We start from the raw sequence: 17,342 nt of genomic DNA, 5'->3' as shown, positions 1-17,342 counted from the left end.
TTACAAGAGGGCTTGGAGAACCCATACTGCTGTTGGGGTGGGTCACGCTGCCGACACTGAAGGACTGGTGTTAGGTGTGTATACAGACGCTCTCTTTCAAGCTGGCCTCAGTGAAACTCAGTGAAAATGACTGCAAGAGTCCATTGTTACATTTTCCTGGAACTCTAAGCAGAACTAGGAAGGGAAGATGGAGCAGGAGAAGGATGTCTTCTGGCTCGTTTGAACTAGCATATCTCTGCCTTGCAAGGCCCTGAGCAGCCTGGTCTGGTAGACCTTCCTTTGAGCTGGAAGGTGGACTAGGTGGTCTCCAGTGGTCCCTGCCAACCTCAACTATTCTGTGATTCTTCACCAAATTATCTGCAGACCTGAAGTTTCGTGGAGGTGGGTAATACAAAGAATTTGAATTTTGTGTTAAGAAGAAAAAAAATGTTTTGAAATGTGATCCAGCAGCAAAACTGACACTCATGGAGGTCTGTCTGTAGTTGACTATGAAAATAATAACTGAAAGGAATTTAAAATAAAGTAACATTTTAAAGTTAATTCCTTTTAAATATTTGAGGGCACTTCAGAGCTGTTGATATGTGCACAGATTCCTGAAATGAGATATTGTCACTTGCATAGGTAATTATTATCTTGTTGCAAATAGTAGCAAGACATCAAGAAAATCCAGATGGCTTTTGGTAGATATTTGAACCATTCAGGACATACCATTTAAAGGATATTTTGTCTGAAATAAGGTTGTTTTTTTTTTTGAAACAGAGAAAAAAAAATATAATGCTTCATTAGCTAATTCCTATTCTTAATTGTTAAGACTGAGAAAAAAGTAAACCTGACATTTCTGTTTTGTAATGGCCTTGTTCAACCAGTTAACAGAGTGAGCATGTACATAATGGTATTCTGAGGTGGGAGAAAGCATCTACTCACAAGCTGCTGTCCAGAGATCAGAATTAATAATGAGATTTTGTATCCTTATACTTCTGTACTTCAGTAATGGGATTTGAGTCAGTGGTTGCACAAGGACAAGAGAGCTGCTACAACCTTGCCCTCTACTCTCTGACCTTTATCAGAAAGTGATAGCTGTGTTTTTAATAGAGAAGCCACATCTTCATATTAACCAGCCAACTGGTTTATTATTGATGAGAATGGTCAAGTTGTGTAAGAGGCGAGAGAAGCATTTTAAGAAGCTTGATTTGGCTAAGATGCCCCTATTTCCTTGTTGCCTGGTAGTTTTTATCATTCTGTATGATTTCTACTCTGAATGTATACTCTTTCTGCACCCAAATGTAGCATTGTAAGATAAAATTTATAATTGTTATGGGCTAGTTGATCTAGCTGATCTGTCCTCAGAGGTGCCAGATACTTTATTTGAAATTGCTGTCACGTTGATAGTCTAGGGCTTGGTAAACTTTGGAATATTGCATGATGTTTTATGAGATAATTCTTTACAACAGCATTCCTGATGCCTTTCTGTTCCATTAGCTCTTAGCCATCTGTTGCTTTGATTACACTATTATAGGGAATAAGTGTTTTGGCAAGCTATTTAGCTGTGTTGAAAAATCTCTTTTCTTTGCTTTCTAGTATTTTATTGCTGCTGTATCTTTTTTTTTTTTAATCTTAACCTTTGTAGTGCAATGCTTCTTGGTATTTACTTCTTGTTATTCTGAGAAACAAAAGTCTGACCTAGTTTGAGGACATGATGAGGTTTATGGCTGTGCTTTATGGCTGGTTTCCTTTCCTGTGGAAGTCCTTCTACCAAAAGAAGTTGTGTATTCTGAACATCGGCTGACAGAAGGTAGGTAGCTTAACCTAATCATATTTAAATGTTTAGCTTTGAGATTCGTGCCTCTTAAGGCTTAAAATGTGCTTTTCCAGAGTCTGGCCAACTTGTTATGTCAGTATTACCTTCTACAGAAAATTATAACATCTTAACCTCTCACTCCTCCCAACACTGCAAAGGTCAAAACAGGAAGAACTGGAAGATCATTAGACAGAAGTCTGTATTCTCTGACTTTACATTGTCAATTTGACCTTTTCATGTATTGCTCAGATTTTAAAGATGAACAGAGTAAAAGACAGATGGAGTGATAATGAACATAGAGACATGCTTCCCGAAGTAGGTTTGTTTTTAGGAGTTGTGATATACCAATTAATTTTTTTAAGGCATGGACTTTTGGAAATGAAATAAAGTACTGTTTTTAGGCTGCAGCTGAATTTCGTTGGCATTTAGTTTCCACTTTTAGTTTTTGGTGAATTTTTCCTGCATTTAAAATAGCCAAGTGATAATGCAAAGCAAGGATTCCAACAGTTCTTAGTAAATTATTAGTTCTGCTTGATAGATCATTTCATTTTGCCTTGGCTGGGACTGAGGTGGCTGAGTTTCCTTCACTGCTTACCTGCTTGTGCTCTTTAAAATGAATTGCAACTTTTCCTGGAGTAACTTCTCACTTTTTTAACTTTTGGTGTCTGTAAGAGATGACTAAGAAATATCTGTGAGTGCTTACAAACCCTTCCTCAATCACTTGATCTTCAAGTAGCAGCAGTACTTGTTATTGGGGTAATGATGCTGTTTATGGGAAAATTATTTGAAGGAGTCAGTGTGTTGTAATGGTAGCAAGAGGGGAGAAGGAGTAAATACTGTAAATGAAGATCTGACTGGGGATTTTCAGCCTCACAGAGAAAGCTAGAGTAACAGATCGTTAATGGAATATACGTGCATGTATTTGCAAAGTATTTTTCTTATTTAAAACCATTGCAGAAGCTATTAAGGAGTCTTTTTTTGGATTATTTAATTTACCTTGTAAAACTGTACTGTGTTTGAGATGGCAACTGCTATATCATACAAACAAAATGAGCTATGTGAAGTAAATGTAGAAAAGTAACTGAAATAGTTCCCGATATACTAAATCTACTATAAAATTAAATTATTTAATGCTAAGTGCTGGTCAAAGATACTCAGAAGTATCATTCTAGAAACTGTTTTTGCATTTACTCTGGAAGGACTGCAGTAACCTCTTTTGTATTCCCTGTCAGAGAATATATGTTAGTTTGCAAGTTTGGTTATTTCAATGTGTGTCCTGTTCTATGGTTATTTTATTCTAATACTGATTATTTCTTGATGGCTAGGGAATGTTGTGGTTTTGTTTAAAATATTATTCATGGTGTTTCTTGCTTGCCACATTGTCAGACCACTCTATTGAAGTGATATGTGGACTAATTAGTAATTATGGATCTTCCTTCAGCTGAGCAACATACGTAATTCTTCTCGTGCTGTGTTATGCTTTTAGTGTTTGTGTATGGGACATGGTAAATGTTTTACAATGTAAGAGGTAAGGATGTGGCAGCACACTGAAGTAGAAGCTGTTAAGTAATATGTATATATATAGTGAAAACTTACTATTGTGTTCCTGCCACAGCCTTTCCTGAACAGGGTCATCTGTTCTCTACAGAATAATAAAGATTTTAAATCAGAATCATGGTTCTGATTTTAGTAAGCAAAACAAAAATGTTCTTGTGTACATGAGTAGCTATGGAGGATCATTTCTAAGTGAGGGACTATTCCAAGTTTGACTTCCCTGTATATGGTGCTTCCAAACAGTCATGTGAAAGAACATTTCCTCAGAGAGCTGCTCTGATTACTTGGTGCAGGCATTTCTGAAATTTAACTACATAACACTTAGCAGTTAATTAGATTTCTAACAGTATTTCTTTTTGAAAGCAGTTGTAATTGTCACAAGTATTATTGACCATAAATATTTTGGGCAATGAACACATCTTCATTTGAGAAGGGAGCTGATAGTCCACAGGTGAAAACCCTGCAGTGTGGGGTCATATGGACAGATTTGCACTGGATAAAGAAATAATCATATGAAGTTCCCTAAGAAAGCACTGGTTGGAGAAGAAGGGTCCACGTGGTGAATCCCATACCCTGAGAAGGTAGAGCGTGAGTTTGGAAGCAGTTTTTGTAGTACTTGAGCCAATTAGTTTTGCCTGTCATTCAGATTTCTTATTTTTGGTTCTGCCTTATGCTAGGAATTTTCCTGTCTCCAAATTAGCTCAGTGTCATCACCATACTCCCTTAGGAGGAGCAGGTTTGATTGTCTAAGCCATGTTTCTAATGATGTGTGTTGGTTTTGTTTAGTGAGGGGGGGCTACAGTGGCAGCTTCTGTAAGAAGCTGCTAGAAGTTGTTTCCCCTTTGTCCAGCAGACTCAGCTGGGCCTAGGCCAGACCCACTGCTGGCCAAGGCTGAGCCAATTGGTAGCAGAATGTTCCCTGATAACACCTCTGCAATAATGTATTTAAGAAGGAGAAAAACAGGGAAAAAAAAAAAGAAAACAAAAAAAGGAAAAAAAGAAGATGTGAAGATGCTGGAGCAGGGGCAGAGAGGGGGAGGCACGAGCCTTGTGGGCCTTGCGGCTCTCACCCTCTGGCCTCCCGCTGGGTGACCGGCTGGGCCCGATTCGGCCTGGCCCAGCTGCAAGAAGTGAAGTGGAGATGAGATGCGAAGAGAACCTGAGAGGTGTCTGCCTGCCTGTTGTGAAGAATTTCTGGTGAGAGGAACGGCTGCAGACGCCAAGGTCAGTGAAGAAGGAGGGGGAGGAGTAATGTGGCTCCTGGCCAGAATTCCCCTGCAGCCCATGGTGCAGCCCATGGTGAGGCCGGCTGTGCCCCTGCAGCCCATGGAGGTCCATGGCGGAGCAGAGATCCACCTGTGGCCTGTGGAGGACCCCACACCAGGGCAGGTGGATGCCTGAAGGAGGCTGTGGCCTGTGGAGGACCCGTGCTGGGGCAGCCATTCCTGAGGGACTGTACTCCGTGGAAAAATAACTCACGCCAGAGCAGTTCAGAAGGACTGTAGCCCGTGGGTGGGACTCCACACTGGAGCAGGGGAGGAATGTGAGGAGTTCTTCCCCCAATAATGAAGCAGCGGCGTAAAATGATGTGTGAGGAACTGACCATGAATCCCATTCCCTATTCCCCTCTGTGCAGCTCAGGGTAGAGAAGTTGGTAGAGATTATGTTAAGCCTGGGAAGAGGGATGGGTGGGGGGAAGTTATCCTGTTCTTTTTCTCATTATCCTGCTTTGGTGTTAATAATAAACAAATAGTTTTCCCCAAGTCGAGTCTGTTTTGCCCATAACAGTAACTTTAAGGATTTCTTCCTGTCCTTATCTCAAACCTCGAGCCTTTTTTTGATATGTTATCTCTCCCTATTCCTTTGGAGGGTGGGGGGAGTGAGAGAGAGACTGTGTAGCTTGGACCTGAGTGGGGCTAAACTACAACAAGAATAAAAAGATTATTGCTCTTTATTTAGTGATGCTTTCAGAAGATTGTTCTGGTAACACTGGTGATAATCATAAAATAAAAGACTAAAATGTTGGACATTATAAAATAGTTGTAGTGTTGGCAGTTGACAAAAAAACAAAAAAAAATTTGGTTCTACCCTGGGAGATGTTTTCAAATTAGAATGTGATATGTATTTCTTTGAGTCTCTAATGACATTTCTATCTAGTCTTCACAGGGTTGTTACCTCTGTGAGGGAAGAAGTGACCAAATAGGGTTCTGCTCTGCAGAATGACTGTAAATGTCATGCTGGATGGGACAGCATCTTTTGGGTTATTGAGTCTAGTCATCCACTCTTGAAAACAGCTACATTAAATAATTGTGAAATAAACATTCATACTTAATAACTGCATGTCACTTACTTTACTTCTTGTCTGTGATGGTCTACAGAACCAAATAGAGTGGGATAAAATGAATCGAAAATTATATTAGTAAAATGAACAGTTCTCAATGACAGAGAAAATAAGCAAGTGCATTTGGTATGAACATCTCTTCATAGTTGCTGCTGAATGAGTATCTTTATGTTTTGCTAAAACATAAATTGAAACAATACATGCCTTTCTTCAAGTGGTGGCTAATATCACCCTTCTGACCAACATGTTTAATGTATTGTCTGATGGATACTGAGAAACTTTCATGCTTTAAAAATTTATGACACTTGCTTTCATGGTAGAACTTGCGTTTTCGCAAGTTGATTTTTTTTTTTTGTATGTTGAACTGATGGTTCACTGAGTCTTCCTAAGCTCTTAAATTTGTGCGATTTAGTTTCCACGTATCTGTAACATATTATGTTGTGACATGCCGATGGAGGAGTGCTTTGAAAGAAGAAGGATATTATTGGTGGACTTAACTCTCCTTAACTCGCTCCTTAGGTCCCTGCTTCATTGTAATTTTTTCAATCTGAAGACCACTGTAGTAAATCTTTGAGTAGGTAGTGCTGTAGGCCTACACTTTATGGGGTTATGGTTTTATTTTGCTTGTGTATAGCTATGTTTATGCACATTAGATTATACTACACTGCTAATGTATTACTAAATGCTGTGCTATTTTTCTTTGCCCCTACTCTCTTGATTGTCATAATTTAAAGTTTATGACATATCTACCAATATTTTTAGGATGCTAATTTATTGTATAAAACAATATTTTCTTGTAAGACACTACCTTGTGAGAAGCAGAATTGTGTCTTGTTGTTGGTGTAACTGCCTATACATTTTTACATAGTAAAACCAGCCTGCTTTGTGTTTGATAAAAACTAGTACTTCTGAGCCTTCATTTGCAAAATAGAACACTTAAAGCAAAAAGGAACATAGACGCTTAGGAACAGAGATTCTAAGGAGAACACTTACATATTGCTATGTGTAGTTGCCTGCAGTGGCAGACAACTTGGTTTTAAAATACTGCTAATAAACTCATTAAATTCCATCTCAAAAATAGTTATATTATTTTCTCTGTTGTTCCTGTTGGTTAGCTGTTCTGAATATTATTCTCTGATGTGATTCCATTTGCCGTTGTGAATCGCTTCTGTGGTCAGGGGTTTTTTTACTTTGAATTAATGCTTTCCAATTGATAAAAATTGTGGCAATCTTTTGAATATCAGAAATATTTAGCTTTAAGCTGTCTCAAATAGAAGGAAAATATTAGGGGCAAATTAATATAAATAAAGTCTGTTGGTAGTGGCAAATTCTGCAATACTGATTCTCAAATTTTTGTCCAGTGTGTATTAATTATAAACAGTCTAATTTTGAGATGCATAGGCAAGCCTGAAAGTACAATCGTTTGTTTTCTTCCTGCTTTCCAACATTTTCTTTCCACATAATAATTTTTGTCCCAAGAGATGCTCCCTTTTTTTTTTAACATATTGTCTAAACCCAGAAACTAGCTGTGCATAAAAAATGCAATTCTCTTAGGATTAGTAATAAACCAACAGCGGACTTTATATGGCCTGTCTGGGGCATGTAAAATGCAAACTGTTTTTGAGGAGAGGAAAAAACTATATATGAAACAAAGAAAGATATTTTATTGTACATTGTCAGGGTTTTAATATATCTCTAATTTCTGTTGTACAAGATGAACACATGAGCTAGAAGCCCTCTGTTAGTGGCTATGTCCACAATTTAAAGCAAACAAGAAATAGACCACCTGCTTAATCTTTGTTCTATTCTGATTTTAACTTTGGTACTAGATTTGGAAGATACTTTGAGTGAATAGCAGGTTTCCCTAATGATGTGTTTTTGTTATTCCCTAACTATTCCTAACTTCAGAATGAATTATTTGACAACTTTTGTTTAAAAACAGTTCTTTTGAAACTCTGTTGGAGCACATTTTTGTGTCTTTCTTGACCAGTAATTGCAGAGTTAGTTTGCTGAACTATGATGAGGGAGCTCTGAGATTAATCTTTTACCTGAAATTGTTTGTGCCTGTACTGCCTATTTGTCAGGAAAGTAAGTATCTGACCATAGATTATTCAAGGCTGGATAGTGCTCTGTTCAACTTTTGCTGCTGTCCTATTTTTTGTTATTTAGTATGTGAATATTTACTGGAGTCTGACTGAAATCTGGTTGAGTGCTCTTACTACAATAGTAAGGTATTGATTTTATATTACTGACTTGCTGCCTTATTTTGTAATTGTGTAAGTATTCTATAAGAATTAAACAATTTCAATGGGAGAGTCTGGTAAATGAAATGCATCTTTTCTAGCTTTGCTTTTCTTCCTTTCAGTTTCATTCTCTTTCTTCTTCCAACTTCTTTTCATTCTGTTCCGCATCATTTTCCCATTTATATTTTCTTTCTCTTGTTCGTTCTGTCCCCAAATTCCCTCCTTGCATTATGCTACTCTTCATTTTCTGATATCCCATTAATCTTCCAGTCTTTATGGCTTACTTTCCCACCTCCGCAAGCACACCCACAGGATGCTTAGAAATTTTACAGCATACCCAGTTGTCAAAAAAACTAAACCTACAAGTCCCAGACCCATAATACTATGCTGGGAATGCTCATTAACTCCTACACTATTTGGAAAAAGAAACTAGTGCAGCTAGTATGAGGCCTGCAAACCATAACACATGCCTAATATTCCTTCACTTTCCACTAAACCTAGAATGTCCTCATTGGAGTTGGGGAAGTAGATGGGATCTGGCTTTTTTTGTTTTACTATGGTTCTGGTCTTTGCAGAAAGCCTAGAAAGAATGACATTAATGTGCAGTTATAGTGCTGTGACCTCTGAAACATTAGGTTTGAGGAGAATGCGCTGCTCGTCAATGGATCAGAAAACCTGTTGCAGTAGGTGGATGTACCAGCAAGCAGATCCTCAGCACAGTAGCCGTGTTGCAGCTTTCTTGCTGTGCTGTCAGTACAAGTTCCCTAGAGCTGAGAGGCAGATGAGCGCACCCACTTTCTTTGACTCAGGAATGTCTGGCTAAGAAAACTGTGACCTGGGGAAGATGAAGTTGCACTGGTCTTGCAGTAGACCTTTTTAATGTTAGTGGCTACTGCTGCTGCAGCCACCAGCAGTGGTGTGAGGTCTCACTGCCAGAGGAGTGAAGTGGGCTTTCTAGTGGGACGTGCCTGTGGTCTCAGATGCTTCTGTCCAGTCTTGGTGCCAGGATTTCTGCCAGACCATGTTCTTTACTGCTGGCAGAAGCCACTAAGAAAAATGATAAAAGATTGCATCTCTAATGTGTGTATGATCAACTGATCACCCCCTCCACTAATTGCCTGTGAATACTAAATAAAGCAGTATTCAGTCCCTGGATGACAGTGCTTAGTTTCCAAAGGCAATAATTTGAGTCTTTTCTCTTTATAAGTAGCACCCATACCAGTGTTTAGTGTTGCTCGGTGGAATTATCATGGGATTTAATCTTAATCAAAGGTCTCTTAAAGAACGGACCTGAACAGGTTTTGGATAGTCTTCACTCTCTTGTATTTTGAAAAAAAGCTCTGAACAATACAGAGACACTTGAGCTTAGGGTTTTTTTGCAGGCTTTGGAAATGATCCCTCTGTTACTTTGCACTCTTAATTCTGCTGTGAGGAAGATGAAGTTACTGTCAGCGTTAGAAATAGAGATGTAGAAATAAAAGCTTAAATTCTGCAGTAGTCAGTAGTAGCTTGACTTGCTTGCTTCTGATTGTCCTTGGTTAGTATTTTTTTTAATGCCTATATCACATTTAATTAACTGTTTGGCACTTAAATGACAGCACTGAAAGAGATACAGCTTGTTAAAACAATATTACTAGCTACACCATAGCTGAATATAGCTGTACTGTAACTAACCTCGGAATTACTGGATCAATCACTGGTAACCCTCCCCAGGTTAGATATTGCCAGCAATGCTTCCAGTTCCTTTTTTGCCATTCTTCTTATTCAGTGGATAACACCAAAGGAAGCTATGCAAAGCATTGCTGAGCAATCAAAGGAGATTGCTCCTCTCCTTTACCCTCTGTTCTCTGTGGTGCAGTAAGGATGCCAGTTATTTAATGTTAAATGAGATGAATTAGCAGACTGAACTTAGAGATTAACTTGCCCAGTAAAATGATGTCTCATCATGGATAAAAAAAACCCACTATGGTACAGTTAAAGATAATAATTATTTTTTAAAATCTTCTTTCTCTAGAATCCTACTCAAGTGGGAACTGCTCTTCAGGTTTTCCATAACCTTGGGACTTTGAAGGATACCATTGCTAATGTCGTGGATGGATACTGCACAATTCTGGAGGAGAATATAAAAAATGCTTTGGATATCAAAGTATTGACCCAACCATCTCAAACTGTTACAAGAGGTGTGTTATTTGTTTTACAGAGAATGATAACTGAGTTTTTTGACAGAATTACAGTATGTTGTCAAGTAGGAGAAAATCTCACATCCAAGCCTGTTACAGGAACATTTCCCTGCTTGCTTTAACCAGTAGAGGATGGGAGTGCACATATCTCAGAAGTCATCTAATACAAAGCCAAAATTTGGTCTGTCTGTTGTTATTGGGCTCAGAAGTTTTCCTTTATTCCCAACCTCTCCTCTTTTTCCTGACTTGCCCAGAGAATTGGCCTAATTAGTTTACAATTTTGCAGCATTTTCTTAGCAGTTTGTAATGGAAAAATGAATCCAAATTCCGCTTTCTATGTGTTGGTGGGAGGATCGCAGGTCAAAATTATTTGCAAGCAATGGAACAAGCCTGGAACTAGATTGTGATGCTTTTGTCAGATAGAAATTGTTTCAAAGCAGTATATACAATATGAAGGAAAGTTGCACTATTGAACATTTAGTTTCACATGTTAGCTCAGATACTAAAGTGTACTGAGGAACTGGGCAGGCAGGCAGATTTGAACTTTGGTGATATGAACATTTAAAATTTAAAATAAAAAAAAAAACCAACTTTTGCAATAAGGTGGGAGTCCAATACCATAATCAGTAGCATAATAAAGAAATACAGCCCCTCTCAAGGAAAGTGATGGTTTAGAAGCTGCATGCTCTTCATCTGGAATATCACTTTGTTTAGCCATTTGCCTGTCCATTTAAGTCCTGAGCTGGTAATACCTGTATTTTTCACAGCTGTCTCTGCTGTTTCACTTTGCTGTTGCATCCTGCAGCAGTGCTCACTTACATTACCTTGGTGTTTTTGCAGAGGTCTGAGTTGGTAGAGCAGGTAACAGAGAGGAACATTGACGTATCCCCACTGAACTTCGGAATTCAGTTGACTTCTCCGTTAAGACAACTGAGGCCATTCACAAAGCTCTGTTTTGAAGTTGGTTTAGGCTGCTTTGATTTTTTTTTTTAATTTCTTATGTCAGAATGCATAGAGATCATATATTTCTAATATTTTAATTTTCACATGTGAGAGCTGAAATGTGCTGCTGTGTGTTTTTAAAAACCATTTAGGTGGCCCTGGTAGAGCTGCTATGCCAACACCTGGGAACACAGCAGCTTTTCGAGCAGCCCTCTGGACAAACATGGAGAAACTCATGGATCAGATCTGTGCTGCTTGTGGCCAGGTACTCAGCAGCTAATTCCTGTTTGTCTAGTCATGCAATTTTGCATATAAGATATTAGATGTCACTTTTCCTCTCAATAAATTATTTTTTTACAGGTGCAGCATTTGCAGAAAGTGTTGACAAAGAAAAGAGATCCTGTGTCACATGTCTGCTTCATAGAAGAAATAGTTAAGGTAAAGTTTTAATTTAGCTGAATATGTTTTAGTTATTAGGTGAATGTTATCAGGGAGTGCTTTTGTTTACAAAAAAATTATAATTAAATGAATGGGAAAGTGTTGAAAGTCAAACTAATGTTGAGAACTATATTTGTGGTCTGTGGGTTACATCTGTAGGGTATAAACATGTTCCTTTTGCAATAATTTCTTTTGTTTTCTTTAAAGGGAGCTGATAAAGCACCACTGTCAGTTTTTATTACTGATCATTAATGTCATTCCATAAAATACCATGTGATTTGAGTAATTAATTAATTCTGTTAGTTTGCATAGCAGAATGTGTCTTCATCTAACACTTTCAGCCATCTGTTTCTCTACTTCTTGGCAATTTCTTCCTTGAAAAATAATCATGGCTGTTCTTTTGAATACCTATTATTTTCCATTCAATTTCATTGTTTTCTATTCATATATGGAATAATTTGATTAATGGTCTCCTTCAGTGTTAGGAACAGAATTACTGAAGCTATCTCATGTACCTTAGTAGTTGAGAAGAAGCGAAAACAAAAGGTGTGTTTATGCAGACATCTCCTTTTCCAAGTATATGGCTGGATTATTAATTTACATGAATTTAATTTTTGAAATATGTTGGGAAAACTCTTCATATGCAAATGTGGTCTTCTCAATAGTGAAAGCAAACAATGAAGGTTAAATACAGCATTTAAGTTTATCTGTCTCTTAAGCCCATCTCCAGAAGATGTAGCACAGAACATCACTTTTCTATGAGGCACTTCAAGCTTCTCTGTGTTGTAAAAAAAAAAAAAAAATCAAACACAAAACACCTCAAAAAGTTTATAAACTTAGCATATTTTCTTCACTAAAAAGTTCGATATGGCGAAAAATACCTATCGCTGCCTGAGTGAAACACTTCAGTAGATCAGCATGTTTAAGGAGAAACATAGAAAACTTAAAGACAGAAGGAGGAACTCTGGAAGGCTCAGGAAGAGTTTGAATGGGAGCTTAGATAAATGAGCTTTCAGTGTTCATGAGTGTATTTCTCACTTTCACTCTTCCCTTTTGTAGAACAGCATTTGAAAAGGGGATAGGAGTTTTTCCAGTTGTCAAGGATGATAATAGAGGGAAGGCAATGGAAATGTTTTTTTTATCTTGGGGAATAAGTGAACAGTGAAAATGAATCTCAATAGAAGCTAGTTGCAGAGTAAGGAAAAACTAATTTGAAAATAAAGTAAAAGGCTTTTGGGTTGGTTTTTTAAGTTTGTTTTGTTCATTTGCTCAGTTTATTAATTAAATTGGATACATGAAAATCCAACTTTTCTGAAGTTCGTGTTCCATGACCTCTCTGATTACCTTTCCTTCCCTTTGACTACATACTGCAGGGTTGTATCTATGTGACCAATTATATTTCCCAAATAAAATACATCTGTTTGTTTCTCCACAGTTACCACTTTTCCAATTAGTTTGCTCTTGAACAAGTGTTTTGGTGCAGTATAACAGCAAGCTGGACAGTTCTCATTCTCAAATGAGGCAGCTGAGGAGTAGTGGTACATCCTTGTCTCATGCTACCAGCACTCTCTCAGCATGACACAGTACCACTGGTAGCGCTGGTGCTTTACTTTCTTCTTGCCTGAGATGGTTCAGTGTAGCATAGTGTTTTTCTTGACCCTTCTCACAGTGATACCATTTGTTCTAGTGTCCCTTAAAAAGGTGTGGCACTTGCCTGCAAATGGGTGAAGTCACACCTAACAGTAGAGCTGTTGTTCAGACAAAACCAGACAAGTACTAGATGCTGCTGAAATTCAAGAGTGTATGTACAGATGGCTGTATGGAAGAGTATGAATTGTTGTGTACATTGAAAATAGATATAAGTAAGAAATTGGTATTTTGCCATTTACTAATGAAGATTCCATCTCATATGATCCAAACTGAAGCAGCATGCTTTCCTCAGGAAGTGTTCTGGAGAGAGAGAGAAAAGTTGGATCTTCTTGTATTCAATTTCATTAATAAACTGAGCAAATTAACAAAACAAACTAAAGGTACTAACATTATACCCGTTCGCTGGGGCAGTATGCCCACGCCAGAAGATAGGAAAACGAATCATCCACCCTACAGTCTGTGCACTAATTACTGTTACTGATGTCAACATTATTATTATAGTCATCTTCTGCAGCAGCTGCAGTACCACTTTGCCTGTCCATCTGCTTCCTTGTTTTGATTACTGCAGTGCAAGTATCATCCTAGGAAGCGTGAGAGAGGAGGAGACCCAGCCTTTTTAAAGCACAAGTCCTTTAATAGCAAAGAAGCTACTTCCCTTTTTTTTTTTTTCTTTTAATCGTTCTCTTTTTTTTTTTCCTTTGGGGATTTTTTGTGTCTTTCTCTTCACAGATGGCACAGGCTGCATTTTTTCTAATTTTGTATTTTGATCTCAAACATGTGCTTTCTGGCCTTCAAATTACCTGTTACCATAATAATATTTAGCAGTGTTGTATCCAAAAAAGTGGTTTTAAGAACACTAACTAATTAATTAGAGAATTCACAAAAACTCTCTGTTAAAAAAAAAGGAAACAAGCCAAAAATCTGTCAGATGGAGAAACTGAGGCACAGAAATTGTAAAATGTATAAATACTGGAGTTCAGCAGCAGGGCAGTGACAATATCTGCATCTTTTTTACACTGTAGTTTCTCTTACATAATTCACTTCCAAATTTTTCCACCATTAGATGTGGCCAGAAGTTAAGTGACATACCCCGGCTTACATAAGTATCATGGAAGAATCTGGAATTAAATTTACACTGCTCTTTGTTCCACTCCTTCCCTCTGCCGATTGAGATTTTGGTATTTTTCCTTTGCCACAATATGAAATGAATGCAATTTAGAAAAGAAATCATACACTCACAGTACATTGTGAAAACTGTTAAATTTCACACTAACAGTGAACTACAGATTCATTATTAATCTGTAAATATTGAAATTACAGATTTTATTTCCAAAAGAGATCTATGAGATATTTAAAGGAGAAATACTTTTATTTTAAGACTGAATGGACATTTTTGTGGTTTTATCTAAGAAAAAAAGACCTTTAATGATTAGATTTTAGTTGAGAAGCAAGGCTAAAAGAATTCAGAATTCACTAAGTTCTGATTTCTAGTTTTGGGGAAAACTAATAGAGATTTAATTTTATACATTCTTTAAAAGGTAGGGTTATTGTTTTCATGATGTTAAGCGTAAAAATTAAAATTATAAATAAGATTTAAATAATTAAAAATTGATATTTTGTTCACCTAATGACTGATTCTTTATATCACTTTATTCAATTGCTTAATTCACCTTCAGACAACTAGTAGGTTACTCCAGTTTATTCTGCTTTATTGCTTGTATCTTTCACTGTGTAGTGACTAATCCTGCCTCAGCTGTTGTAATACTTAAACTACAATTGACTTCACTGTAAGTTGCAGCAGAACATATCTTTCTGTGACAGCCAGCTTCCTAATTAGAGATAAGAATCCCTCTAAGCCCCCTGCGAAAGAGTTGAAAATGATCTCTGATCCTCATCTATTTTGAGTCCTTCACTCCTACATAGGTATCAGGAAACCGTTCTGCAAAGTGAGAAGGAGCCTTAAAAGCAGCAAATAATTTTGCAGGGGGGTTTTGGGATGGTCAAGGGAAAGGGTGAGCTGGGGTCTCTCTGCTGGGCAGAAGGGTACTCCCTGGGAGAAGGCAGATCTGCCCTTGATCGCCTTTGATCTGCTGCTGTCCTGCTTGTTAGCAGCTAAGGCACACAGCAAACCCTGTCATTTACGTAACCCTCTGGGTAAAAAAGTGAGCTGAGAGTTGTCGAGAGTGTTATTATGTACTTGGTGGAGGGCTCTTATCAGTGCCTCTCCTGATGAACGTTTGGTGAGTAAGCAGGCTATTTTCCTGAGTTGTCAACACTGGCAATATGAGGTGTTAACGATACAGAAGGAAATGTCCTCATCATTACATAAGATAAGGAAAATACATGGAAAATATAAATGTTTGTTGCCCAAAGTGTACTTACATTTCACCCTATTTCTCCTCCTTGTCCAAACTTGTTAAAAAATGTGTCTGCTTTGAAATTATTCACATATTCACATTCAGTTGACCCAATTAAAAATAATCCCAAGTGGAAAAAATTGAAAAATAATCTAATTACTGCCATATGTGAGTTCAGAAAATAATCTGGTTTTCACCTATTATTACAAGTATATGATTTATTTTCCAGCATTTTTTACAGAAGCAGAATTGGATTACTTGCATATCATTTCTACTGTGGTTTCTGCTTACTATTTAAGCAATAACAAAGTGCTTTGTGGAAATCTAAACAAAGATGAATGAGCATTTTTTGATCCCCAAAATACTGAAGATGCTCTTTATTTCAAACCTAGGGATTGTCCTACTGATTTTTGAGGCCTCTCTTAAAAAAACCCAAAATCTTACCAGTTAAAGGTCCTGATTCTAATTTTGGATGGATCAGTGTATCCAGACAGCCATACTGAAAGTAATTTGGTTCTAATTCAAATGGGAGGGTCAGAGCCTGTGCAATGGTTTTCTAATGACATTGTGTTTTCTTTGCAACTTTAATTCTGTTTCTCTGACAGAAATGTCCAGCTGTAAATAAAAGGGATAGCGTGGAGGTTGTGTGGGTTAGTAGGTTATAATGACCTTTGTTCTTTTTCACTTCTGGTTTGGTGGGGTTTGTGCAAATTGCAGTTCGGTGTTGATTGGAAATTACTAAGTCAGTTGGTTTTCAGTCAGCTCACTATTTGAGAAGAAATGCATTTACCAGAACTGCCGCCTTTTATCATCATTCTTGTCAATCTTACGTGAGCAACTATGGGCTGAGTGGACATGGTAACAAACCACCCTTTCATCCTCGGATGGGTTATGTAGTAGTAAAGATGAACACATAGAGTGCGTTGCTGCTGTACATACTAAATCAGTTCTCTGGTCAGAAGAATGCCATCAGGTCCCTTGGGTAGTTACTGGCTTTTGGAAACACTAAGTTCATTTACTTGCAGTTGATGCATATCTTGCAGGAATATGGGAGGATTAATTAATGTTTTAAGTAGTTCTGAAGATATAGGACAGTATTTAAGAACTGAGTATTTTTGTTCCTTACAAATTAGTTTTTCTGAGGAATCACTTAAGAATTTTAGTATTCTAATAGGGAAAATGCACAGTCTTAACTTTATTTTCTAATTAAGGTTATATTTGTTTAAAGAAACAGGTTTTGTTTATTTTGTCAGCTGCATGAAGAGACCTTTTAAAAATGTTGCACTACTGTTGGAAGTCTAGAAACTATTACACCTTGGATATAAACTGATCAACTCAGTGTAATGAAATTCTATGCCCTGTAGTAAAACAAAAAAAATCAAGGTCATTTTAAAAATCATGGTGTCATTTATTGACATCTGTTCACCTACAATGTGTAATGTAGACAATATTAGAAATCTGAATGCACTGTTCTTTTAAGAAATTTAATCTCGACTACTTTGAGAAGATAGAAAAGGTTTATTGAAAACACATTCAGAATTTATCTCTTTCTTTGCTGATTAATTGCACCACTGAGGATGATGGCTTTTTGTTCACAGTCTAACGTTTGGCAGTTACGTTGCTATAGAAATAGTGCAGATAGATTTCCTTATTTCTGTCCCATAAGATCTTGCCATACAAAACTGTTAAATCATTTGCATTGTTGCTTTATTAGTGGAAAAAAATATTTAGGCTGTCCTTTAAATGTCTTCTGTTTTAAGAGCAACATTCACAAGTTCCGTATTTCTTTATGGTGAAGCCTTTGATTACAGACAGAGAACACTGTATGTATTAGTATGC

At 37.3% G+C, this 17,342-nt stretch overlaps 1 protein-coding gene across 1 annotated transcript in view; it reads left to right on the top strand.

The window, feature by feature from the left end:
- COG5 (component of oligomeric golgi complex 5) overlaps nucleotides 1-17,342 on the top strand; it is a 187,734-nt gene that overhangs the window by 112,014 nt on the left and 58,378 nt on the right. The window contains exons 8-10 of the mRNA XM_086746499.1: nucleotides 9,951-10,116; nucleotides 11,211-11,323; nucleotides 11,419-11,496. Coding sequence (XP_086602625.1) covers nucleotides 9,951-10,116; nucleotides 11,211-11,323; nucleotides 11,419-11,496 — 357 coding nt within the window. The remainder of the gene's footprint in view (nucleotides 1-9,950; nucleotides 10,117-11,210; nucleotides 11,324-11,418; nucleotides 11,497-17,342) is intronic.

Source organism: Chlamydotis macqueenii, chromosome 1 (assembly GCF_036417535.1).
Source record: "Chlamydotis macqueenii isolate bChlMac1 chromosome 1, bChlMac1.mat, whole genome shotgun sequence".
NCBI lineage: Eukaryota > Metazoa > Chordata > Aves > Otidiformes > Otididae > Chlamydotis > Chlamydotis macqueenii.
This window is presented reverse-complemented; position numbering and strand designations above follow the sequence as displayed.